The sequence below is a fragment of the Desmodus rotundus genome, chromosome 5, assembly GCF_022682495.2.
Source record: "Desmodus rotundus isolate HL8 chromosome 5, HLdesRot8A.1, whole genome shotgun sequence".
Lineage (NCBI taxonomy): Eukaryota > Metazoa > Chordata > Mammalia > Chiroptera > Phyllostomidae > Desmodus > Desmodus rotundus.
This window is the reverse complement of record NC_071391.1, coordinates 38,472,143-38,497,487: the sequence shown is the minus strand read 5'-3', so window position 1 is coordinate 38,497,487 and position 25,345 is coordinate 38,472,143. Positions and strand designations below refer to the sequence as shown.

At 49.3% G+C, this 25,345-nt stretch overlaps 1 protein-coding gene across 4 annotated transcripts in view; it reads right to left on the bottom strand.

Moving 5' to 3' along the window:
• GALNT18 (polypeptide N-acetylgalactosaminyltransferase 18) overlaps positions 1-25,345 on the bottom strand; it is a 325,400-nt gene that overhangs the window by 18,596 nt on the left and 281,459 nt on the right. The window contains exons 9-10 of one of the 4 annotated variants that reach the window (XM_045194103.3): positions 24,430-24,525; positions 3,499-3,741 (exon numbers count right to left, since the gene is read on the bottom strand). In XM_045194103.3, coding sequence (XP_045050038.2) covers positions 3,730-3,741; positions 24,430-24,525 — 108 coding nt within the window. In that variant the 3' untranslated portion in view covers positions 3,499-3,729. Of the gene's footprint in view, positions 1-3,498; positions 3,742-21,348; positions 21,510-22,428; positions 24,340-24,429; positions 24,526-25,345 lie in introns of those variants that run through there. The other 3 variants (XM_045194102.3, XM_071221435.1, XM_024558783.3) reach the window with 3 other exon arrangements.

Below are 25,345 nucleotides of genomic sequence, written 5' to 3'. Positions count from 1 at the left end.
CCAGCACCACCCTCCACTCAAGCACACTCCTGCCCTCAGGGCCACAGAGCCTGGGCCAGGCAAAGGCCCCCAGGGCTGGAGGTTCCCTTTGCTCTGTCACTTTATCTCCAGGACAAGCAACAGTCCCTGCACTGCAGGATGAAGGTGGACCACCTGCCAGGTGTCCTCAGCATCCCATCTCTTCCTGGCAGGCATGGAGACAGGTCTGCCTCTCTCAGAGACTGAGGACAGGACCCGCCCTCACAGGTGTCAAACATCACCTCACTGATGGGGTGAAACTGCCTCAGGAGAGGGAGGGGGTGAGGAAAACGCACATATTTTCCTATACCTGTACCAGGCCCTCTGCTAGGTACCTTCCACACCTGTGGTCACCTTCCAGTTTTAAGGCTAGAAAACTGAGGCTAAGAGTTTAAAAACCTCACCAGGTGCACATGTAGATGGCTGCCCTCTCCCCTTGCTGCCCTGGGAGAGGTTCCAGGGGAGGCTGAGTGAGTCCCTGGCAGTTCAGGGCATGCATCCCACTTCCTGGGTTCCCAGCCCGTAGCAGGGCCTTCCCTCGGCCTGGGCTGGAACTGGGGCACCACCTCCAGCCAAGTCCCAAATCGGCTCAGGCACAGGAGCGTGGCTCCCTCAGAATCATTCTGAACTCACTGCCCTCAGAGCCAGCAACAGCACTACCAGGGCCATTTCCACCAGGTTGTTCACACTGAGCCCTGGGAGCTCCAAGAACAGGGTTCAGGGGCCCCTGAGGGGAGCCAGGTCTGGGAGGACTGGGCCTGGTGCATGGGGTTTAGGGCCCTCTCCCAGCCCAATCTAGGAAGATATTCTGTCTTTCTTTTTTTTTTTAATAATTTTAATTTTTTATTGTTATTCAATTACACTTGTGTGCCTTTTCTCCCCATCCCTCCACCCCATCCCAGCTGAACCTCCCTCCCTCCCCCACCTCCACCCTCCCCCTGGATTTTGTCCATGTGTCCTTTATAGTAGTTCCTGTAATTCCCTCTCCTCAGAAAACTAAAAATGGAACTGCCCTTTGAACCAGCAATTCCGCTGCTGGGATTATACCCTAAGAACCCTGAAACACCAATCCAAAAGAACCTGTGCACCCCAATGTTCATAGCAGCACAATTTACAATAGCCAAGTACTGGAAGCAACCTAAGTGCCCATCAGCAAATGAGTGGATCCAAAAACTATGGTATATTTACCCAATGGACTTCTACTCAGCAGAGAGAAAGAAGGAGCTTATACCCTTTGCAACAGCATGGATGGAACTGGAGAGTATTCTGTCTTTCTTACATTTGGCTTTCACATAGCATTTTGTTCAAACAAACCATTACAAGGTTATAAAGAGTGAAAAGGTAACAAAAGGTTTAAAAAGTGTGAAAAGCCCTGGGCTAAAACATGAGGCGTTCTTCCGGGAGGGGGACCTTAAGGCTTAGTAAACCTCCATTCTTAGCTTCTACTCCAGATGAATAGCTCTAACTTCCTGTTTCCCACCAGCTCTCTTGGATTCTTTAATATGACTAATTTACATACTTTTCAATCACCCCACCCCGCCTCTATCGAGACTTCCGTAGCTACTCCAGGATGCCTTAGCCCCTCTGGAAACTCCAGAGACAGAGCTGTCCCCACGCTGACCAGGCCCTGGATGGAAGAATTGTGGGATGGGCAGAGGGAGCAGGCAGGAGGGCCTCCCAGACAAGCCATGAACGTGGAGCAAAATGGGGCTGGTTAAATTACTTGATGACAGAAACATTTCAAGACACAACTGAGGTTCTAGTTCTCTTCCAAACGCCCGGCATGTAGATTTTGAGCAGCTTTATTTCCCCCATTAAGTGCTGTTTCCTTGGCAACACTGCCAGCCTATGCTGTTGGGGCCCTTGAAGAGTGAGGCGTGTTGGAAATGGTTAGAGATACTCTTGCTAGAACGTGGAGGGGCAGTGGTGGTCTTCAGCTAAAACCTTCTTCAGCCTGGAGAGCAGTGAGGAGGGTGAAAGGGAAGAGTCACCATGGGACACTCTTTATAAGAGGTTCTAGAACCTAGCACAGGGGAGAAACAACTCTACTTGCAGGGTGCTTTCATGGGAAAAGTGACCCAGGGTGCGCATCACACAGGGCAAAATATGGTATGTGCTAGAAAGCACCCTGTTTGTATGGCTGTTTGTGCTCTTCACCAACAATGAGCACTGCTGGCCCCTCTGCAGCTAGGGCGGGCTGATTGAAGGGTTTGGTCACTGGTCATTCACCCCTCGACCCAGAGGTTAGTTACCGTGTGGGGGCTACAGGGTGCTGATGCTAAATCACAAATAAAGGGGAGCCCTTTCTAAAATGATCTTATGCTCACTAACCACAGAGCCAGGTAGACGTAGGGACTGGAAACGTCCGTAAGGTTCTGCTTGCTGTAACTCTGAGGAAGCAGGAATGTGGAAAGCCAGGTCCCTGGCACAGAGCTCCGCCTTACGAGCCCATTTCCCTGGAGGAGGGGGAACAGACTAGGCTAAGCACCAGGGCTGGGAGAGAGATTTGTAACTGGCACTCAGCCCATGGTCGGCAGTTGATCCAGTTTAATCCAGCGAACACTCCTGAGTGCCCTCCACAGTGTGGGCCTGAGCTGGGCATGCGGGAGCAGAGAGGAGGCAGACACACCCTCCTCAGAGAAGCTCTCAGTGTGGCGGTGGGGAGACAGTCATGCTGAAGGGTGAAGCAAACAACCTCGTGGCCAGGCTGACAGCAGACTGTGTGGGTGGGAAAGCAGGGGGAAGATGAGGCTGGGAAAGCAGGTTGGGGCTGAACAGTTGGGACAGCAGCCCATGGGAAGCGGGAGCCATGACTTCATGTCCCTCTGCTTATCAGCACATCTGAGGGGTTCTCAGAATCTTTGGAGTCAAAAATATTCAAGGGTCTTGGAAAGCGATCTTGGCCTAGAGGGTGACTCAGGCCACTTCTGCAGGCCAGTCTGGAAGAGCTGAGTTGTGGGCCTGCAGGGCGGCAGGAAGAGAAGCAGCGCTTGGACCAAGGAACCGTCTTTGAACAGAACACAATAGAAAAGGCTAAGCTAGGCTTGATTTCTGTCCCTGGCTGCGCACCTGAACCGGACAGCTGGGGAGGCAGCTGCTCGGCGCTCTTGCCAAGCTGGGGGAGCCAGATTCATAGCTGCCTGTCTCTGTGCGTCCTTGCTTCATTCCAGGCCTTGTGCCCACAGCACAGGTGTCAACTATCTCCCTATCACTGGCTGGGGGGTTGTGTGCAGCCCAAACAGTCTGATCAGCAACCCTAATACGCCACCTTGCTGTGTCTCCTCTTCCCGTGTCATGCTGAGCTCCTGGTGTCCCCTCGGTCCAATGTTTCCCTGTAAGCCCCTCTGCCCCAGGAGAGAGCCAGGTGACAGGAGTTATCCTGGACTTCCTGCATGGAAACTGAGGCTGGAGCAGTAGTGAGTTACCACTGAGAGACCAGAGACAAACCAGATAAGAGGGCTGCAGGGTCCTTGATGTTGAGACTTTTATTTGCTTTCTTGTAACAGCGTTTTTGCCTCACTCTTGCCATAAGGCATGTCTCACAGGCTGGCCAATCAGAGAACCCCCTTGCCTTGACCCAGGGATTGCTTCCAGGATGGGAATGTGATCCAGTCTGAGCCAATAAAAGTCTTTCCTGGGATTTTCTGTTTGTGGGATCAAGCTGGAAGGCTCTAAGCCCAGTGCTACCTGCTGCCGTCCTCCTCAGGGGAATCAGGGAAGCTCCTGAACCAGAGACAGACATGGACTGGTCAGTTACATGAGATGATAAGTTTCTTTTGCATTTAAATTGGATTGAGTTGGGATTCTGTCCCTTGCAAACAAGAGTCTTGACTAATACAAAGCATGCAGGAGACATTTCCAGAACACCAAAGGGGATGAGGCAAAACATTCATCAAGTCACATAGTCCAGTGGTCCTTACCCACAGGGTGAAGGTAGATGTTGTGTGTGTGTAAGGTTTATTCATTCATTTTGATAAAGCAAGTCACTTGTTTTAATAATAAAGTACTGAATTTATAAATGTCTAATTTTTTTTATAAGATAAGGAAATATCTCACTCATTTGCATGTCAGTGTGCTTTCTTCAGTGGGTGAGAAGCTAGTGAGCCTGGAGGTCCACACAGCCTTAGTGGCCCCTGGGAGTGGGCGGAGTATGTGAATATCACCAGCGTTCGGGTACAAGTGGAGAAGATGAGAATTGCAGAGAAAGCTTGAGTTATGGGGAGATAAGATCAGTGTGGTCCAGGATAAGAAAAACTGCACTGGACTGGGGTCACTGGCTGAGCCCTGTTTTTCTGTAGCTTCCTGTGTCTTTCTATAGGGAGCAGTGCCTCCAGCTGCCCCCGCCTGGGCCTTAGCCCTCAGCCAGGGTCTGCTGCTGTAGCTGCCCCTCTCTGTTCCTCCTGCTCTTGGCCTGCACTCCCAAGGATCAGCCTGGCCGCCTGATGTAGGTGCTTGTCTTGGTAGCTCTCTCCAGCAGAGCCCTCTGACACAGACGGGACTGCAAGCAAAGGCTGCTTCAGACAGAAACATGCTGCCAAGGGAGAGACTGCTGAGGAGGCCCAATCACTAGCGATGCCAAGGTGGCGGGTCGGGCCCCAGCAGTGGAAGAACTGGCCTGGTCACGAGGAAGAAGGATGTGTATGCACTGGATGGGTGCTGCTGTGAGACAAGACAAGAAGGTACAGAGCCAGGGACTGGGGCAGGCAGCTGTGAAGGGGCAGGAGGAGATGTTGTGCTCATTGCACTTGGCCTTCAGTGTTTAACAATGACCCATCTCCTCTGAGAGTGGATCTGACCAAGGGTAGACCCGGAATGATCTGTATTCTGTGACTCTATGTGAACATTGGTGAGAGTGGAACTGTTCAGAGGCCAAGCAGGCTCTCTCCTCCCAGGAATTTAAAACATAAAATTAAGAGAGACAGAGATGAGGCAGTCTGCACTAAGACATGTTTAGCTGGAGAAGATCCATGAACTTTTACTGCTGAGGCAGTTGGAGCTGCCCCCGTTCCTGCCTCCACCAGTCAACCCTCCCTTTGAGTCTACAAAATGAATCACCCCAGGTTTTCTGTTTATCACTTCAGCTACCCACATTTGTTTTAGTTCTTATTGTTGATAATAACCTCCTCCCCTGAAATGAACAAATACAGTTCACTGGTTCACCATGAAGTGGTCTTCAAGAAATCTCCAACACCTGCTAGCTGGCTGCTGGGCGCCATCTGGGCCCCTGGTCTGGAAGGCACTGCTCAGAGCCCTGTAGAGCTGTGTCTGCTCGTCTGCCGCAAGCTGCGTCCACTCGCCGGCAAACTGCTAAGATGGAGCATGTCAAGTGTGCTGCGGAAAAGTGTCTGACATTCCTCTTATCCAAGCATAACAGTCTGCCAGCCCCGCATCGACGCGTGACAGTCAGCGCAGGCTCCTTAACTCCTCTAAGGGATGGACGCACTGCTCCGTCCTGTCAGGCCCCTTCTGTGTTCCCCTCCCGACTGGGCTATTACACGCCCCCTCGTCGTTAGGTCAGACTTGGCCACGTGTCCTTAACCTATGAGATGTCAATGGGAGAGACATGTCCTTTCCAGTCAGAAGCTTTAAGAGCAACCATGGAGTCTATCAGTGGCCTGCAGTGTCCCAGAGGGGGCTGCTCCTCTGGTCCCGGAAGAAGATGTGGTGGCACGATGCTGAAGCTGAACCAGAATGACCATGAAGCAGGAGCAAGAAATAACCATTTCTTATTTTAAGCCACTGCAATTTGGGGATCATCAGTCTAAGCTGAATAATAAAGAAATCGATACTAGAGGAGGAGTAGTGCCAAACCTTAAAATATGGGACATTGACTTTGGGGCCGGGAAGTGGGTGGTGAGGAGCCATCTCTGGACACTGGAAAGACGGTGGCCTCTTCTATGCAGTGCGAACCTTTGCAAAACTGTTGCCTGCAATAACTTGGTAGATGGATCACATAGCAAATGAGCTGAGCTTTAGATGAAGAGCGCCCGTTGTTACTTACTATCGGCTGCTTGTGACAAGGCACTGCAAAAGGAAGGTAAGCTGGGAAAACGTTGGACGTGTAGCATGACTGAGAAATGTTATTACAAAGCCAAGTGGGTTTTGAGGTCATCTGCTACTGGGCCACAATGGGATCTGAACTGACTGACAATTTTGCTATGCTCCCTCACCAAATAATCCTACAAACTAGAATCACAAATGCAATGCATGCTCTTCAGGAAAAGTCCCAGGGGATTGAGAAATACATACCAAGGGGACTTGACCTAGTGGGGGTTGAGGGAAGGGTGTTGACTCAAAAAGGACTAACTCTGGATCTAAACTGCCTAATTCAAGTTGCCACCATCAGTTCATTCGTCGTGTGACGGCAGACAATTACTTGGCCATTCATGTTCTCAATTTCCTCTTCTGTAAAAGCAGGAGACAGTGTGGTACCTACCACAGAGGGCTGCCCGGGAATTCAACAGACGCAGTGCTGGTTAGTGTTAGCATTAGTAATGTTCTTTCAACACTGGCTACACCCCATTAGGTTCCAAGTTCCCTTAGGGCCGGGACTGTGCTTGTCTTGCTCACTATTATACCTCCACTATCTAACCTAGTGGTCCCCAACTTTTTTGGCACCAGGGACCAGTTTTGTGGAAGACAGTTTTTCCACAGACCAGGGCTGGGGGGTGGTTTCAAGAAGATTCAAGCACATTACATTTAATGTGCACTTCGTTTCTAGTATCATTACACTGTAGTATATAATGAGATAATTAGACAGCTCACTATAAGGCAGGATTGGTGAGAGCTCTGAGCTGGTTTTCCTGCAACTAGACGGTCCCACCTGGGGTTGATGGGAGACAGTAACACCGAAGTGTGTTGCTTATGTCCAGTCTACTCCATAATCTCGTTTTGGTTGCTGTCACTGCAGAAAACCCTGCCTCACAAAGATGGAATGTTGGAGATGGAAGCAGGCTTTTTGGTGCTTTTGTGGCAACCTCAGGATATTCCACCTTGACTTTAATCCAGAATGTATGGAGATCTGAAGTTGTCTCAACCATACTTTCAAGGCCACTGTCATTTGCAACCTCAAGCAGCTGATCCTCTTCTAGCATGGACATAGTCAGTTCCATGGCTTATTCACAAATGGGTCGGACATTTGTTTCTCACTCATTTGGGTTAGGGTTAGCAGGTGGGCTTACCCAAACTGTGCCTGAGACAAGTGCGCGGTGCGGGAAAGACGCACAGATGGAAGTGATAAATAAAATAATGGGTGAGCCGTGTTCAGACTAAAACAAGTGTCAGGTTCTGACTCAAAGCCTGCCACCAGATGCAGCTTAATGGTCACTTGCCACTCACTGATAGGGTTTTGATATGAGTCTGCAAGCAATTGATTATTGTGGTCTCTGCACAGTCAAACCTCTCTGCTAATGATAATGTGTATTTGCAGCTGCTCCCCAGCGCTGGCATCACTGCCTGAGCTCCACCTCAGATTGTCAGGCATCAGATTCTCACAAGGAGCACACAATCTAGACCTTCAATTGCGCAGTTCACAGCAGGGTTCGAGGTCCTGTGATAATCTAATGCCCCTGCTGATCTGGCAGGAGGCATAGCTCAGGCGGTAATGCGCACTATAGGGAGTGGCTGTAAATACAGACGAAGCTTTGCTCACTTGCCCACTGCTCACCTCCTGCTGTGTGGGCCAGTTCCTAACAGGCCTCAGACTGGTACCAGTCGGTGGCCCAGGGGTTGGGGACCCCGATCTAACCCACTACTTGACGCATATATATATACTCATAACATACTGGTTGATCACATGAATAGCAAACTATACCAGGGGCCCTGAACTTTATCTCAGAAATCTACCCAGGCTCCCTCCCTGGTACCTGTTTCTTATCTCTTACTCTAACACTCCTCTAAGCTTCTCTCTGCCCAACGTTTGGACCAGTATCTTTGACACTGCCCTCGATAGAGCCCTGAGGACTAATAGCTTGGCTAGGACAGGATCCTCTCTGCAGCACGAGGCCCTCAATATTTACCCCCCAGGACACAGTCTGTGCCAGGCCCGCCTGGCCCCGTGAGCAACGAGGGGCTCGTGACTACTGTTCCTCCGCACTGGGCGGAGAGCTCCGAACCTTCCAGGGAGAGAGGGTGTGTGTGTGCATTTGTGCACATGTGCGAGTGCTTAACAGAGATCTTAACATAAGGACAATGGGGGTCTGGACTCACCAGCAATCTCAGTGATCAGAAAGATGGAAGGGAAGAGCAGGGTAGTAAAACCTGCAGGCTAAGGTCCAGGAGGGAGAAGTTAGCCCAGACAAACAGACTTCATGTGGATGGAATATTGGTGCCTGATTTTAATTTGTACATATAAATCTCATTGTTTTGCCTGTACCAAACCATCTCTATCTCTACCTCCCTCTTCCCTGGGAAGAGAATAACCGCTTCACTGGGGAAAGAAGGTCCAGCCCCTGTCTTCACTGGATGTTGCATACCTCAGAGAGCAAAGCCACACACACTGCACGACAGAGAAAACTAGGTGGTAGAAAACTAGGGCCATTCTTTGTGGGGATTCCTTTTCTTGCCATACCACAAATAGGTGCTCAATGAATACTTTAGGGATGAATACATGAACGAAGGAATGAGTGAAGAAATGAAATGATACAAAGTGAATATAATAGGGTATTATGATAGGTTATAAAAACGGCCACAGATTTTCCCCGTCCTTGTATACAAACCACTTCACAATGTAACTTTGTAGCTCCTCCTTTCAAAGGAGTCTATTTTCTGTCCTTTGAGTCTAGGCTTGGCCATGTGACTTTGGCCAATGGCAAAATTCCCATAGCATTTGTAACATAAAGCACTCACACAGTAGCACTTGCTGCTCTTAGACACCCCGGTCACCACCAGCGTGTGAAGCAGCCAGGGCAAGCCTGCTGGACGATGCAGCCCACAGGCTCTCTTACTCCAGCTGACAGCCAGCCTCCAGCAGCCAGTTCAAGTAGCTGACCAGCAGTTGGCTACAGATGCTGGAGTGAGCCCAGCTGAGACTAGCAGAAGAAAGGGCCAGTCCAGCCCTGCCCAAATTGCTGACCTCCAGAATCTTGAGCTAAATAAATGGATAAATAACTAAGTCACTAAATTTTGGGATAGTTCAGTATGTAGCAAATGTGTTCTGTTGCAGGTAGTTCATTCCACAGGTGTGTTTGTAAAGCATATGGCACAGAGTGTAGGTGCTCAGCAAATTGCTGTTCCTTTTTTCCCTCCTGATTGAAAAAAATAAAATCAATAATTATAATAATAATATTTCCCATTTAATGAGCTCTCTCTAAATGTTAGGGATGCTAAGTGCTTTACAAATACATTTATTTAATCCTCAAAATAACTCTGGATAAGTGGGATAACATGATCTGCAGTTTTAGGTGAGAAAACAGAATTAGAGGGAAAGGAATGGAGAGCAAGTGGCAGAGCTGGGAACTGAACTCAAATCGGCTGGCTCCAAACCCAACTCCCAACCATTACAATATCATGCTTCTTACTAAGGAAAGAAGGGATTCCACCCCTTCTACCTGTGCCCCTACTGTTGAGGAGCTCTTCCCACTCTGCTTTCACTCCACACATCCTGTGGTTCCTTTATGGTCCAGGTACAGCTCCTCCTCCAGGAAGGCTTCCCTGACCTCTCAAAGTCACTGCGCTTTTCTCCTCAGCAGCTGGACTCTGTTCCCTTCCTCTAGCAGAGTGGCGTCTCCACAAAGCCCTGCTGATCCTGGACTGAATGCAGGGTGATGTGATGGGCAAGTGGTTCAGTTGTTGTGAGGACAAAACAAGCTTTGAAGTGGTTGCTCTGTCCTGTGCACAAAAGCTGGGGTCCAAGGGTGACTGCAGCAGCCACAGTACAGAGATGTGTTCCCCCGAACTGATTCTGCCATCCCTTTCCCTGCAACCTCCTAGTTCCCATGGGGCCTAAGTGTGTACATAAAATTTAATTTTTGTTGTCTTTATGAGGCTTTCTCGTTCTCTCTAAACTTCTGACAGGCTGCTCTTCCCCTGGCTTCTTTGCCCTCCCTCATGAGTCTTCTGAAACTGCCTATCAAAGTTGCGGTATCTTTCAAGGACAGTCCTTTCTTCTTCTTCTTTAAATATTTTATTTATTTATTTTTAGAGAGAGGGGAAGGAATGGGGGGAGAGAGAGAGAGAGAGAGAATCATCAATGTGTGGTTGCCTTTTCCATGCCCCCTACTGGGGACCTGGCCTACAACCCAAGCATGTGCCCTGACTGGGAATCGAACTGGCAACCCCTTGGTTTGCAGGCTGGCACTCAATCCACTGAGCCACACCAGCCAGGGCAAGTACAGCCCTTTCTAACCAAAAGGGACTCCTCCTGTCCCTACCAAAATGGCTCTTCCTAGGGGATAGTGCCACTTTTGCATGCTATTACCATCAGGGACACAGATTGGAGCTGACGCTCTCCTCTCCCTTCATCACCCCTACTATACCTCAGCTTCACCATCCCCGTATAAAAATATTTTCTCCTGATTGAGTAAAAAGGAAAAAGGACTTGTGGACACGGACAACAGTGCAGTGGTTGCTGCGGGGGTGGGGGTATAAGGGGACTAAATGGTAATGGAAAAAATAAAATAAGGATTACATTTTTAAAAATCTCTTCCTTAAGCCTCCAATGGCAGACACCACCACCCTCTGCCCCCTTGCTCTTCTCACCCAAGTGTGTCCCGGGCACTCTGCCTCGTCCATCAAGGTCGTCAGCATCAGGCTCACAGCTTCCTCTACGTTCCACTGGGCAATACTTCAGGGTCTCAGACAATGAATGAATCAACCTGCACCGTGGCCTCTATTCCAGGGAGAGTCACTTGCATTCCACCTTAGCCACTCACACCCAGACCCTGGCTCTCAGTGCTTGGGACTGCTGCACCCCTGAAATCTTATCATCCTCTGTTCTCTACTTTCACCCAACTACCTAGTAAGCTTGATGGCTCACTCCCTTACTTCCCAAACGCTTGCTCATCAACCTAACGGAGAACTTTGGAATAATAACCTTTATTCCTTTCCTCCCATACTTTCATCTCCTCCTGGAATCTCCATGTCCTTAGAAAGGCTGCCCCCAAATTCCTTCAACCACCCTCTTGCCAGCAGCTTCAAGTCTGTAATTCCTTATTCTTTCTGCCTTTGATGCCCTGTAAATCTCACTTCCACAGCCTTGTTCAGCTTCTCCACACCTATTCCCTGGATGCTGGGTGCTAAGCAAGAAAATCACGGAACTGGGCAAAAGACCCAGCACAGCTTCCTGGTCTTCACCTTTAACTGGGCTCCCCCTACACCTCCAGCCTGCTTGGCCATGAGCCAATTCCCCTTAGCAGGCTTCCTAAAGATTCTCCACACTCTATCAAAACCAGATCCTTCTGGCTTTACCTGCAAGACAGCCTGGAGGTTCCTTTTGAACCTCCCTCCATCCTGCCCTCAGGCCGCAGAGGCAGAAGGTCATCTCTTGCAGTCCAGGGCCACACCCACTGGCCTTGGACCCCATCCTCTCCTGTCCTTGCCCTGTCCCCACTCCCAGACTGTTGCTCCATTCCCTCTGCATCATTTGGCCTGCTTCTCTACTGACTTCTTTCTCTCAGTTCAAAACATGCTTTCCTTCAAAATCAAATCAGGACACATACTTTCTCTCAACACCACACCCCTTCTGGTGGCCCCTTTCCCTATCCCTTCGTGGTGACCTCCGGAGAGGAGGAGTCTACATTCGTTGACTCCACCTCCTCACTCACTTCCCTGGACAAAGGTGCTCTTGCTACCACGTCCTCCCGGACATTCCACAACCCCCACATATGCCACGGGGGACGAAACGCTCCTGTGGCATCAACTGTCCCCATTTCCAGGATCAGGTGTCAGGGCGAAACTTGCCACCCTAAAGCCCCCAGAGGGACTGAGAGAGTGAACACGGGCCCAGTCCATTTTGTTAGCATCACGTAAAAGGCTTTAATTTTCCATGAGTTTACTCATTCCTTTACTCAACATGCATTTACTGAGCACCTATAATACCCCAGGCCAATGTGATTGAGTGGCTTCTGAACGGCCCAGAATATTCCAAGGAGCTAAAGATACTGCAGAGATGTAAATGTGTTCTGTAGCCCAGCTCTACAAGAATTAAGACCAGCAAGTCCTTTTTCCTGCAGAGAAAAATGCTATAAAATTTTCTTTTTTAAGCGTGCCCTTCCTCCTGAGCCAACCTCCCCCACCACGCACACGCACGCGCGGGCACGTTCGTGCATTTAATAATGTATGTCTGAGCAAGAAAAAAAAATAAAGCCATCCTGGTGATTGATTTAGAGGGCCCAGCTCTGCTAACACATCCAGTACAGCACAGTGCTAACCTCAAGGACCCCGCTAAAGCTCTATGCTGGCAGGACTAATGCGCAGCAAGAAACAGATTTCAGGAGAAGCAGCTGGGACAAAGGCAGTGTGGGACAATGCAGTTAGCTGGGAATCACATCTAAGAATCCCTTTATGCCCGTGATATATTCTAAACACATCTACTCAGGAACTTTCTTGAAATAAACAAGCACATCCTTAAGCTGCCCTGATATAAACACCATTCAGATGTCCTCACTCAGTGCCACCAACCATTCCCAAATCCCACAGCCAGTTTCTTATGCTCCTTCTTTGTCACATTCTCAGCTAGGGGTGGTACCACCTCCTCCAGGGCCCCTTTGGAAATGCTCGGGGATGTCTGGGCCCCACATTGACACTGCTGCTGGTCAGGGCCCAGGGAGGGGAAACACCCCGCACTGAGTAGGGCAGTCCCACACAAGGAAGAACTGCCCCGCCCAAAATGCCACTGACGCCCTACTGAGAAACAGCAGCAAGGGGCAGTGAATAATGCCGCCCACTACTTGAGGGTCTGTACTTTGTGCAAAGGGCAGCAGAGCACTCACACAGACTATGAGGAAACTCCCCCACTTTCTGCTCCAATTTGATAAAAGAGGAAGTCCCCGGGTGGGGGTGGGGCGTGTTGTACCTATGCTATTCAAGAGCGGACCCCGTCCAGAGGCAGAATGCTTACAACTTATCCTCTGTCGCTGGCTCACTGCTCTTGTCCTGGGCTTTCCTGGATGCAGTTCTTCAAGGCCGTCTGGTCTGGAGTGGAGAGTGAGTTACAGAAAGCTCCAAGGTAGGTGTGGGAGGCAGTATCAGTCAATGTGGCCCTGCCATTAGGAGAGCCCTGGGGCCTGGGGACTTTCTCTTACCTGGGCGTTGAGTCAAATGAAAAGGCAGGCCAGCTTCTGTGTGCCAGCAAGCCTTGGTGGCAGGAGAGGCCTCGATGGAAGGAGGCGTCACCCATTCCTGCCCAGATGCACACAGTGGCTGGCCCTCATCAATCAAGCAAATGGCCAGGATCTGGCTTCCATCCCAGAGGAACAGGGCGCATCTCCCAAACTCCCATCCCTGAGTCTCCAGGAAAAAGATATCAGGACTAAAGGAAGAGGTATAGGTCCCACTAGACCTCACCTTGACTAATAATAACTAACACCACTAATAAAAGTAAGAGCAATCTCAACATATTGGTTGAGGACTTACTGTGTGCCAGGCATAGGGCTAAGAACCCTGTGTATCCCTCTACTTAATCCTCACAAAACCTCTATCACACAGGTGGCAAACACAAGGCCCGTGGGCTAAATCTGGCCCTGCACCTTGTTTTATCCAGGCCGGCACCTTGCTTCTGCCTGGTGGCAGCACCGAGCTCTCACTTAACTGTTAAGGAGCACTTACATTTATACAGTCCTAAAATTACCTTTGGCCCTTTAAAGGCAACAGTGAGGCTGATGTGGCCCCGGGTGAACATGAGTTTGACCCCCCTGCTCTATCTGATGGATGGTTTTTACTCCATTTTACAGATGGGAAATCAGGCTCTGGGTTGAGCCTATTAAATAGCAAAGCCAGTGTGTCTGAGCAGATTGCTACCATGTCTTTGTTAGGAAACTCCCTTCATTTACTCAAAAACTCACCAGCTTGATGAACAGATCCATTTACCAACCAGAGGTGCATGAGCGCCTACTCCTAGCCAGGCAGTGTGCTGGGCAACAAAGCAAAAGGCCTGCTCTCAGGGAACTTAAGATCTAGTGGTGAAGAGAGACCATCATTAACGAGGAAATAAATTCACGTATAGCCAGCAACTGTGAGTACGATTACATTTATGCATACAGTCCAAGAGCTGTGATGCAGAGATCAGGTGCAGAGACTTGAGGATAACGGGTGAGAGCACGGTAGATGGGGTGGTCAGGAAGTGGTCTCAGGCTGAAACCTGAAGGATAAGAAGTGAGGGAAGTGGGGAAATTGGGGGGCTTTGGATCTGATGCAGTGGTCCTGCAATGCTGAGACTAGATGTATTCTAATGGGGAGATGGTTGCCCCAGTTCCTGGGGGGAAAGGGGGCCCCGAAGGCAAGAAGCACATGCAGACTGGCCTCGTGAGTTAGAGAGCTGAGAGAGCTGGCCCGCTGTGTCCTGTGTCCCAGCCCAGGGTGCATGGGCTGGGCAGTGTCAGTGGGGGGGCATTTTCAAATCTCCTTCAACCCAGCCTCAGGGCCCTGCCACCAGATCTTCCAGGGAGAAAACTGCAAATTAGACTCAGTCTTCCTTCACATCCTAAGAAGAAGAGCATGCCGGAGGTTGGATAAATCAGCTACTCCCTCCCCTGACCTCTCACTGCAGCCTTTTCTCCCCCAGCAAGTGTGCTCTGACACCTCCCAGGGGCCAAGCTTCGTCACACCCCAGTGGGGAGGCTCACTGTTCTGTCTCGTGTCCAGAGAATGTCCTGGGAGCAGAGGCCACATACTGAATGAACCCAGGAAGGCAGTCCTGAGTCACGGCCCTGAGCACTGGCTCTGCAGTCCGCAGCCAGGCCCTCCCACGTGGTAACTTTGTGCCCCGAGGCCCAGTTTTCTCCCCTGTACAAGTGGGTGACAGCAGAACCTACTTCCCAGGGCTGCTGAGAGTATTCACTGAGATTATACATGCAGAGAAAGACGCTTAAATGTAAGCTGTTGTTAGTATTATTATCTGTGGGCAGACTAGCAAGCTCTCAAAAAATGTTGAGAGACTTGCCTGATTAGAACAAGAAACTAACGTCACTGAGCCCAGTTCTGTGCCAGTTTTGGTGCTAGGCACATAGGGGTTCATTACTTTATTTAAACCTCCACACCCATGGCGTTTTCCCGACCAGGAAGCTGAGGCCCAAACAGGTGGAGGGCCTTGTCAGAGAGAGCAGGGCCAACACAAGATCTAAACTCAGCTCCTCTGACGCTGGCTCAGGGACCTGCTCCCATGTCCACAGAGGGCTGAGGAGCAACGCGCTGAAGAGAATGGCGGGTGCAGCGCGGGAGGCTCAGCCTCCCTCTGGGTAGTGAGCCGGAACCACTTCCCTCAGCGTTGGCCCACTGTGGTGCTGCTAATGACTGCTTCTTCCCAGCCTGTGGGAGCTTAATAAAAGTCATGCAAAACTCACTGTTTAGCACTCTAATTGAAGAGTTTGGACATGAAGAACATATCATGTGGAATGAATAACAAATCAGGCGGCTCCTTTTTTAGCACTGAAGCTAAAAAAGCTAGGGGGGCAGCCCCAAGTTCACCGTCACTCTGCAAAAGAGCTCACCACTGCGGCAGCCACATCTGTGTGCCCAGCACACCCATCCACACCCTTCCTGGGCACCTGCACCCCACGCTGAGCTGATGCACCAGGGCCACCAGCTCTGCTCCATGTGCAGTGACCAAAAGGGATGTGGAAATGGGGTGCTTTCCAAAAGCAGGGTGATGGAGAGGGAGCCCTGCCCCATGGGAGCAGGCAGACTCTGAAGGAGGCAGTGCTGGGAGAGAGAGCACCTTTGCCAGCCTCGAGCTCCTTCCTCACCCAGGAGAGGATGCTCTCGGTGTGACGCAATTACACCTACCCCCATGTTCTAAGCACCGTGGGTCTGCCTCCACCTCGTCTTAGGAGTGGGGACTTGGGTACATCTTTGTGTCTTTGAGCCAGCATCTTTAAAGTGGGAATGAGCTGGCAAAGTGGTTTTAAGATGAAGTGAACTGACATATGGAAGGTCTGGAGAGACTGATATGATAATTACATATAAACACACATATATAAACATAATGTATATTAGTCAACAAAAAATAACATAGTTAAGTAACATTTACTATTAAGTACATTTTGTTTTAAATTAGATATTTAAGGTAAAGAGAAATGAAGTATTCTGTCCCGGGTGACACAGCTAAGATGCGGCGGAGCTGGGGTTCGCACCCAAGCAGCCTGCAGGCCCAGCGCAGGCTAGATCACGTCCTTTCGATGGGGCTGCGGGGAGGGAGCGCGACTGCAGGCTTCAGTAATGAAACAACTCGCTCACTCATCAGTTACTGAGGAGCAGACAGAGAGGAGCTCCTGAGCGTGGCTGCAGTGGGCACCTGGTCTCCATGGATGCCTCCGAGGGCTGTAAGGATGAAGGGGTCCACTTCAGCCCTGGGCATCCTGGGTCGGGAAAGGGGCAGCATGAGTGCAGGTGGTCAGCCCTACTCGTCCCAGCCTCAAGTATGCCCCTTGTTCACCCTGGGAGAGGCTGCCCTTCGGCGTGACATAGGAACACCTACCATGATGTCTGGGCTAAGTGTTGTCGCATACAGACCATCAGCGCCCTCACAGTAATTCAGTGTTTGTTGCTGTCCTGCACCCACAGATGAAAGCGTCACTGGGCATTAGTGAGATGAAGCCACTTGCCCCGATCACCTATGTGGTATGGGCAGAACTAGCGCTAGATCCCAGCCTTGCCTGACCCCAAGCTTGTGAGTGCATTGTCACTGCCCTGGGTCCTCTGCAGCAAGAACTACCCTCTCAAGACAACCAGCCTGCACTGTGGACATGGAATAGCCACAGGGAACAGCTGAGGGGTGGCTACCCAGAGGGAGTGCAGAGAACAGGGCCATCGCAGGGCTGGCCCACCGCACCGCCCAGAGGCACCACTCCCTGTGCATCCTCCAGGAACCATGGCCCCCAGAATGATGCGAGGCTACAGCTCAGAGGCCAATAAACAAAGAGATCCAAATAATTCTACCAGGACTAGGCCCCAAGATAATGCAGGGCAGGAGGGACCAGCCACATTTGCAGGGCTGGTTGAGGCTCCCTTCAAACTGTAACGCAGTCAGGGCCCTGCACTGCCATTCATCAGCGGCCCCTGGGCAATACAGCTACACACAAGGAGTGGTGGAGGGCATGATTTCATCCCATCAGAGCCGAGGGCAAACCCAGGGAAGTTTTACAAAACCTCACAGCCAATCAGTGCCTGGCACTCTAATTTATTTAGAAGGAAAAATTACAGAGAAGTGGAGATATCTCTCAAAGTTCACAGAAAAGGGGCTGATGGTTTAAATTCTTGGCCCACAAAATTCATTTGTCCTTTTCACTTGTCCTTGAGATGTAACTGGAAAGATCTGGGGGTTCCAGCACAATCCACGAGAGGCCTCTAACATTCCACGCACTGCCACTGGGTAACTGCCAAGCGGGGGTGGGGGGGGGGGTGTGTGTGACAGCATCACTGTGACCCCAGGTGTGATTGGCAGTTTCTAGAGAAGTAGCATACGGAGAAATAAGCACATTTGTTCATTCATCTCTCTCTCTCTGTATATATAGATGTATAGCCAAATAAGAACTTTCACAAATGATAAAGAAATTCCAAGAAGCAACGGTACCAAAGTCCATTACAATTCCACACTTTCCTTACTTTTATTAAACACACTACCTGATCTAACATGGGGATTCAGCTCTGGGTAAAAATAGAACACTTCTTTCAACTCAACTCTAATCTTTATACCTTGAGTCAAAAGGCACTTCCTGAAGCATAAATGTGGCAGCTTCAGTATTTCAAAAGCTTTAGAAGGAATTAAGGTCTCTTTTATCTTCCTTCTTCTACAGCCACGAATTTACCTTCCCATAGGAATTTTTTCCCTGGGTCTTTTATAGTCTGGGAGATTTAGGCAGAAAGAATGAGAGGAGTCCCTAGACACTGTCCTGTCCTGTAGTCTCTCCTTTGATGGGCTAATGAGAAGGCCGTTTGGGGCAATAGGTTGCAAGCGGTTGCATTATATGAACTGTAATGATCTATTAATAAGTGCCTGCCTCCCTCTCTAGATTGGGACTCCGCCAGCTCAGGGACCTGGGCAAGGCTGCCTTTGTCTGTCATAACACTTGGCTTAAAATACTACTCAACGCGTGTTTCGTGAATGAGCAAATGAATGAATGAGTGAGTGAATGAGTGACTGACTGAATAAGTACGGAGTCTGGGGGAGACCCTATTGTTGTATTTTTCCCAGCAGAAGGAATTTTCCAAGCTGTTACACTAATTAGGACTAATATTCTCAGTTATTTTGAGAATTGCTTGAAATTTGCTGCTAATTTAAATAAAATGGTTATGTTTACTCATTAATTAATTAGCATGCTTCCCCGCAGCTTCCCCTCACTAATTTGGTTAGTTACAGTATGCTTTCTCCTACCCAGGGCTTTCCCTGAGACCTGGGCATATCACAACCATATCAGAATGAACTTTTTAAACGAAATTTAAACAAAATTTCTCAAAGGCTTTACACGCAAATGAGAACCCAGCCTCACTTTGTGGGCCAAGGTGTCTTTGGGTCCCTAATGTCTTAGGGCCCTGTGGTCAGCCATGTATTAAGTTGCTGTAGGGGGGAAAAGAAAAAAAAAAATTCCTACCCTTAGACCAAATCACTTTGTCAGGGAAAGTGAAACTTTCTAAAACATGAGGACTTCGTGAAAGACAAGCTATCATATGTTTAATGAGTAAAACTGGAGGAGAAACTGGAAGTCAAAATATAGGCATCCTTCCTAGCCCTGCCTTTGCCAGTAGCTTGTGGCGTGACCTCAGGCAGGTCAGTTCACATCCCCAGAGGCCATTTCCTGGTTTTCTTACTTGTCAGAGGTGGGACTGATTTAGAAACCATCCAAAGCCTGAGTGGCAGTGACCAGGCTTCCTGTGTATGCAGAAAACTCTAACTTCCCACATGCTCCACAGTTAGGCAGGACCATGTGACCCACTCTGGCCAAAGACTTGAGAGGAAGTCATGTGAAGCACTTTCCAGCCAAGGCATGAAGGTCAGATTTCCAGTCACATTCTTCTCCTCTGGGGGGTGCTGTGCATTGAATTGTGTACCTCAAAAATTCCTGTGTTGAAGTCCTAAACCCCAGTACCTCCAAATGTGACCTTATTTGGAAACAGGGTTGTTGCAGGGTTGTTGAGTTAGGATGAGGTCAGATTGGTGTAGGGTGAGCTCCTAACCCAATATGGCTGGCATCCTTATGAAGGGGATGAATTTGGACAGACATGTGCACAGGGAGAACAACACCATGTGAAGCTGGAGTGATGATGCCACAAGCCGAGGAGCTACCAGGAGCTCAGAGAGGGAACCCATCCTTCCTTAGCGCCTCTAGAGGGAGCACGACCCTACTCAGGCCTTGATCTTGGACATCTAGCCTCCAGCACTGCGATACAATAACCTTCTGTTGATCAAGCCATCCAGTCTGTGGTCCTTTGTTGCAGCTGTCCTAGGAAACAATATAGGGGTAGAGGAACTCTGGCCAGGAACACATAACCCATCTCCAGGATGACCAGTCCTCTTTGGCTTTCCCAGCTCACTGGGCAGGACAGATTCAACAAGTTCCTGTCGGAGCAGAGTTCTTACACTGCCCTGTTCTGGGAAGTGTGTCCGGTCTGAGGCTGGTTTAAAGCAACCTCTCCTCTGGGCAGTGACAGCTGTGCACCTCAGCTGTGGGCCTGGTGGGAGAGAGCAACAGGACCCAGTGTTCCCTGTGTAGCCCAGGCACATGAGGGTGCTGTGGCTTTCAGGAATGGGGAGGGGTACCAGTCTTTAAGACTTGCTATAGCTCACATCAAGAAGCTGACTTACAAAGCTTCAAGGGAAGACAGCTCCCGGTGTTCCTGGCAAGCACAGGACAAACTCACAGATTCCCAGGCTGAGTGAATTCAAAACAAAAGAATTCAAGGTAAGCAGGTCATCAGAGCTGGCAGAGCTGGGCATGGAGATGGCCAGTCCAGCTCCCTCATTTGCAGATACAAAGACAGGCCCAAATGAAACCAAGCAGTGGCACTGGAGATTAGAATTGTTGGCTCTGGGTAGAGGTACTGACCAAGAGGAGGAAGGAGGAGCCTCGGTGGGATGAGGGCTTCATGTGGGTGGTAACTGTGCAGTGTCTACAAACACAGAAATTCATTGAGCTGTACACTGTGCACTTTATAGTAAAATTATACCTCAATAAAAGACTGAAACAAAATAAAGTCCCAGAGACAGTTAAGGGACATCACAAGTGTGCTGCAAGATCAAGCCTAGGACTTAGGCTTCCTGATGTCCTGTTCCTGATTCCCCTACTCTGCTGTATTTTTGCTGCCATAGCAACTCAGGGATGCCAATCTATAGGTAGGCTTTGACCAGGGAAGAAACCCATGGAACATGGAACATGAGGCCAAGGAAAGTCAGTTTACTGTGGTTTGGAGCTAAAACCTTGAGGGTATTTACATTGAGCAAGGCTAAATGAGCTCTATTATTATTGTCATTATAGCAATACCAATGGCTAACATTCACTGAGTACTTACTATATGCCAGGCGCTATTTTAAATGCTTTCAGGTACTAAATCTTTACAACAGGCTTTATGGTATATACCATTATTAATCCAAATTTTACGAAGAAGAAAACGGACCCAGATTTGAAAACTTGCCCAAGGTTATACAACTAAAAAGTGTTAAAGCTGACATTTGAATTCAGACAATCTGGCTCTAGACCCACGCTCCTAACCATAACGCAGACCGTCCCACACTGAACCGCCCGCAGCCGGCAGCCTCTGCTCAGGCAGACACCCACCATGCCACAGGGGAAACAGCAACATTTGTCCAATGGGCCAGGTAAGCGCCAGCTCTGCAGATTTCCACACAGAGTTGTTAAAAGCAGGTTCACCATTCGTCTCCTGGATCCTAAGTATTAAAATTTACCAGAAGGCCAAACTACTGGCCACACTTGAGAACAAGGTAGGATGTTCTGAGCTGAAAATTTAGGTGCCCAACTGCATTAACAATCAGAGAAATGCAAATTAAAATCACAGTGTGATACCACTACACACCCACTACAATGCCTAAAATTTTAAATAACAGATAATACCAAATGCTGGCAAGGTTGTAAAGTAACCAGTACTCTAATATATGGCTCGTGGGAGTAAAAATTGATACAACCAATTGGGAAAACTGTTTGAAGTATTATTAATTGGTTCTGGCTGTCACAATGAAACACCACAGGTGCGTTGGCTTAAACAGCAGAAATTTATTTTCATATGGTTTTGGCAAGTCCAAGATCAAAGTGCTGGCCCATTTAGTGTCTGGTGAGAGCTCTCCTCCTAGCTTGCTGTGTCTGCCTTCTTACTGTGTCCTCACATGGCTGAAAGAGAGAGAGAGAGAGAGCTCTCTGGTGTCCCTTCTAATAAGGACACCAATCCTAAAGGATCAGGGCCCTACTTTTGTGACCGTATATATCCTAAATCACTTCCTTGTTCCAAGTACAGTCAGAATTAGCGAGCACTTCCACATATAAATTTTGCGGTGACACAATTCAGTCCATAGCATTCTGCTCCTGCTCCCTCACCCCCCCAAATTCATTTCCTTCTCCCATGCAAAATATATTCCATTCATCCCAGCAGCCCCCAAAGTTTTGGCTCATTCCAACATCAACTCTAAAGTCTAAGGTCCAAATAGCTTCTAAATCGGACGTGCATGAGATTCGAGGTATGATTTATCTAGAGGCAAAACTTCTCTTCAGCTAAGAACCTGTAAACTAACCAGTTATGTGTTTCCAAAATATGATGATGGGACAGGCACATTCCAAAAGGGAGAAACTAGAAGGGAGAAAGGGCTGATGGGTCCAACCAAGTCCTAAACCCAGCAAGGCAAATTCCACGAGATCTTAAGGCTCAAGAATGATTCTCTTTCGCATAGCACTCTGACCTCCAAGCCCAGTGCGGTGGCAGCATCGCCCCTATGGCTCTACAGGGCTCCCCGCCCCTTTGGCTCTCTGGGGTGGTCCTGCCCACGCTTCTCGCTGCTTTGGCCCCACCCAGAGGCACCTTGCAGGGTCATCCTGGTCCACTGAAACCCAAGAGGCATGCCCACCCTTTGAGGAAACAGCCTTACCTTCGGGCCTGTGGTGGGGGTGGCAGCCCTGACAATCTCCGAATTGCCTTCGGCACCATTCTTCCCTTTTCTTCAGGAATAGGGCCTGTTCACAACTGAATAGCTCTATGGTCCCATCTTGGAGACGCCAAGAATCCAACAGCCTGCCTTCATCCTGTCTCCCTTTCTCTTTAGTTCAAACTGGCAGTGTCTTTGCTGGTATAGTCCCATCTCTATTTCTGGCTTCTGTCACTGAGATGGCTGATTCATTCCGGGAGTCCCACCCATGATCTCGTAGTCAAATGGTGGTTTAGTCACACTTCTAGTGTTCTCTTCAGAACAAGCTTTCTCATGTTTTTGCAATATGGCCGAGAATTTTCCAAATCTTCAAGGTAAGGTTAAACGAAGTCATGGGTAGAGCCCTGATCTGATAGGGTTAGTGTCCTTTTAAGAAGACACACCAGAGAGCTCACTCGTTCTCTCTGCCTTTGCCATGTGAGGACACACTGAGAAGGTGACCACCTACAAGCCAGAAAGAGAGTTCTCACCCGGAACCAAATCAGCTGGCGCTTTGATCTCAGACTGCCCAGCCTGCCGAACTATGAGAAAGTACATTTCTGTTTAAGCCGCCCAGCCTGTGGCATTTTGTTACAGCAGCCCTAGCAGACTAACACAGGCAGTGTCCACTGAAAGTGAACACATGGCAAGCCCCCGACTCAGTGACTCAACTCCCAGGTGTAACACAAAAGAAACGAGTGTATATGGGCATCCAGAGCCGTGAACAAAGATTATCACAGCAGCAGTATTTGCAGTACTCCTGAGCCAGCAACAGCCCACGTGCCCATCAGCAACAGAATAGATAGTGAATATGGTACATTCACAAAATGGGTTACTACGCAGTAATAAAAGTGAACAAATTACGACTACATGTAACAGCGTAGATGCACTTTACGAATATACAGATGAAAGAAAGAAGCCAACATAAGAAAGCATACCCTATGATTCTATTTATGTAAAATTCAAAATTAAGCAACAGTGCCCTTTTTCTTGATCTGGGTGCTGGTGACAGGAGTATGTATGCTCTGAAAATTTATTAATCTATACATTTTAATTTGTCCATTTTCTGTACCCTATGTTATATGTCAATACAAGGGTTACTTAAAAATAGGCATCCATCACAAAAGTCACCCTGTTGTAAGACTGAAGAATGAGTTGCTATGCCAGGTGGTGTGGGGACAGTGTGATATGCTGACCTGTGACCGGCCAGTCAGTGATGTCACAGCAGCTCAGCACCAGAACAAACAAGGTGGTGGAGGTAACAGTGGACAATCGCTGGGAAGTGCCAGCACAGCACAGCAGGTGAAACACACATCACAGTATCTATCCTTCATTTATGTGTTTAGGAAGGTAATGACTCTTTGAAACACTAACTTGTAATTGCATAAATATATGTATCTTCTATACTAAAATATCCTTTTTTAAATCATTGTGCACTTCTGAAGGTAAGATAAGCAAACTCCGAAAATGTTGTCAAGTCAGAACAGGTTAGTCTATGCCATTCTTGGTCGATGATTGTCCATCGTACTTGGTTGAATAAACCATTTCTCTTGCTGTGTCCTTGACATCCTCTTTGAGTATGTGAAGCCGGGGCTATGGATGGGCGGGCATAGGATGGCGTTTCTAGCAGAACTTATCGCCCTGGTAGCTGCTCTTCAGTCTCCACCACGAGAACGTCATAATGTTAGAAAGGGCCTTATGGCTATAAATTTGGGCCCCAGCTGCGATCCACTGAAGGACAGAGCCTGAAGGCTGTGAACTGGCACTCTGAAAGGACTCTCAGGTATGAGGGAGTTGGGGGCAACCTGGGTTTCTTCCTGCTAGGGAAGGGCATGGCTGCCAGAACCAGGCCTGTGGTTTACCCGTGGGCCCCCAGACGAGGCAGATGCTCTCTTCAGAAAACCACCACCCTCCTTGCTCTCCACACTGGAAGATCCTGGCATCCTGGCATCTGCTCTCCCCACCTCCTTCCAGGCAAGGCAGGCAGGCAGGACTCTCCTTTTTGTCTCATGATGACACTTCCTAATGAAAAGCCTCCGAGGCCCCTGGGCCCAGAGTAGTGACAGAGTTTAACCACCCTTCCCCACACCAGCCACGCACTGCCCCGCCCAGGCGGAAGCTCTCAGAGCACTCACCTGGGGTGTCATTCCATGGCAGATATACACGATGGGAACGTTCTCTGTGTCTGGGCCCTGATCAAGACACAAATCAGTCTTCATGGAGTTCTGCAGCTGAACACCGGAGCGGGCGTGGCCATACCAAAGGGGAAGGAACAGAGAGACAGATGCATTAAATCAGGAGAAACAAGCTTTCCACTGAGACAGGCTCCATTTTCGCAATCAACCCAAGGCCCCGTGAATACTATGGAAACCAGCAAGCACCAGCTTTTGCTTTGTGTAAAGGTGCTAAGTTTAAGACCGGCCCCTTTGAAGGAGAAGTATTCACACGTTAAACAGCAAGCTGGGTCTGGGGAGCTGAGTCAGTCTAGGTAAAAATAAAAGGTACAGGTGCACGCACATACACGAGATAGTGCTAGGCGTTTCACCTCGCCATTTCCACAGGAGTGGCACGATGGCCTTCAGAGGTGCCTGGGCAGACAGAAGTGTTTGCTCGTGAGGGTTGGGGGAAGTGAGCAACATGCTAGCTGTTTTGGGGGCCTGGGACCAGGCCTTCTCTTCTTCCCAAAGATCTAGCAGTGGTTGGCTAGGCCCCAGGAGAGGCCCGGTTGATGAGAGTTTTCCACAGTGGGGGGTTGGCAGGTGAATAAGAGAGAAGAGGGCCAGCGTGGGGGCAGGGGAAGAGAGGTCATTCTTACCCCCACCTATAGGCATAAGACAATCACCAGAACGAATGTCATGGCCACTAGAATGATAAGGCCAGTTAGATTGGGGGTGGGGGATCTGTTGGGCTGCATGCAAGCAGAGAAACTCAGCTGTGATCAGGGAGGAGGTGAAGCGTGAGGTGGACAGAATGAGAGGCAAGAGAGATCACCCTGCCCCTACTGTGGTTTTAGTGGTTCCCCAGCTCGAGTGCCCATGTCAAGCTGTACTT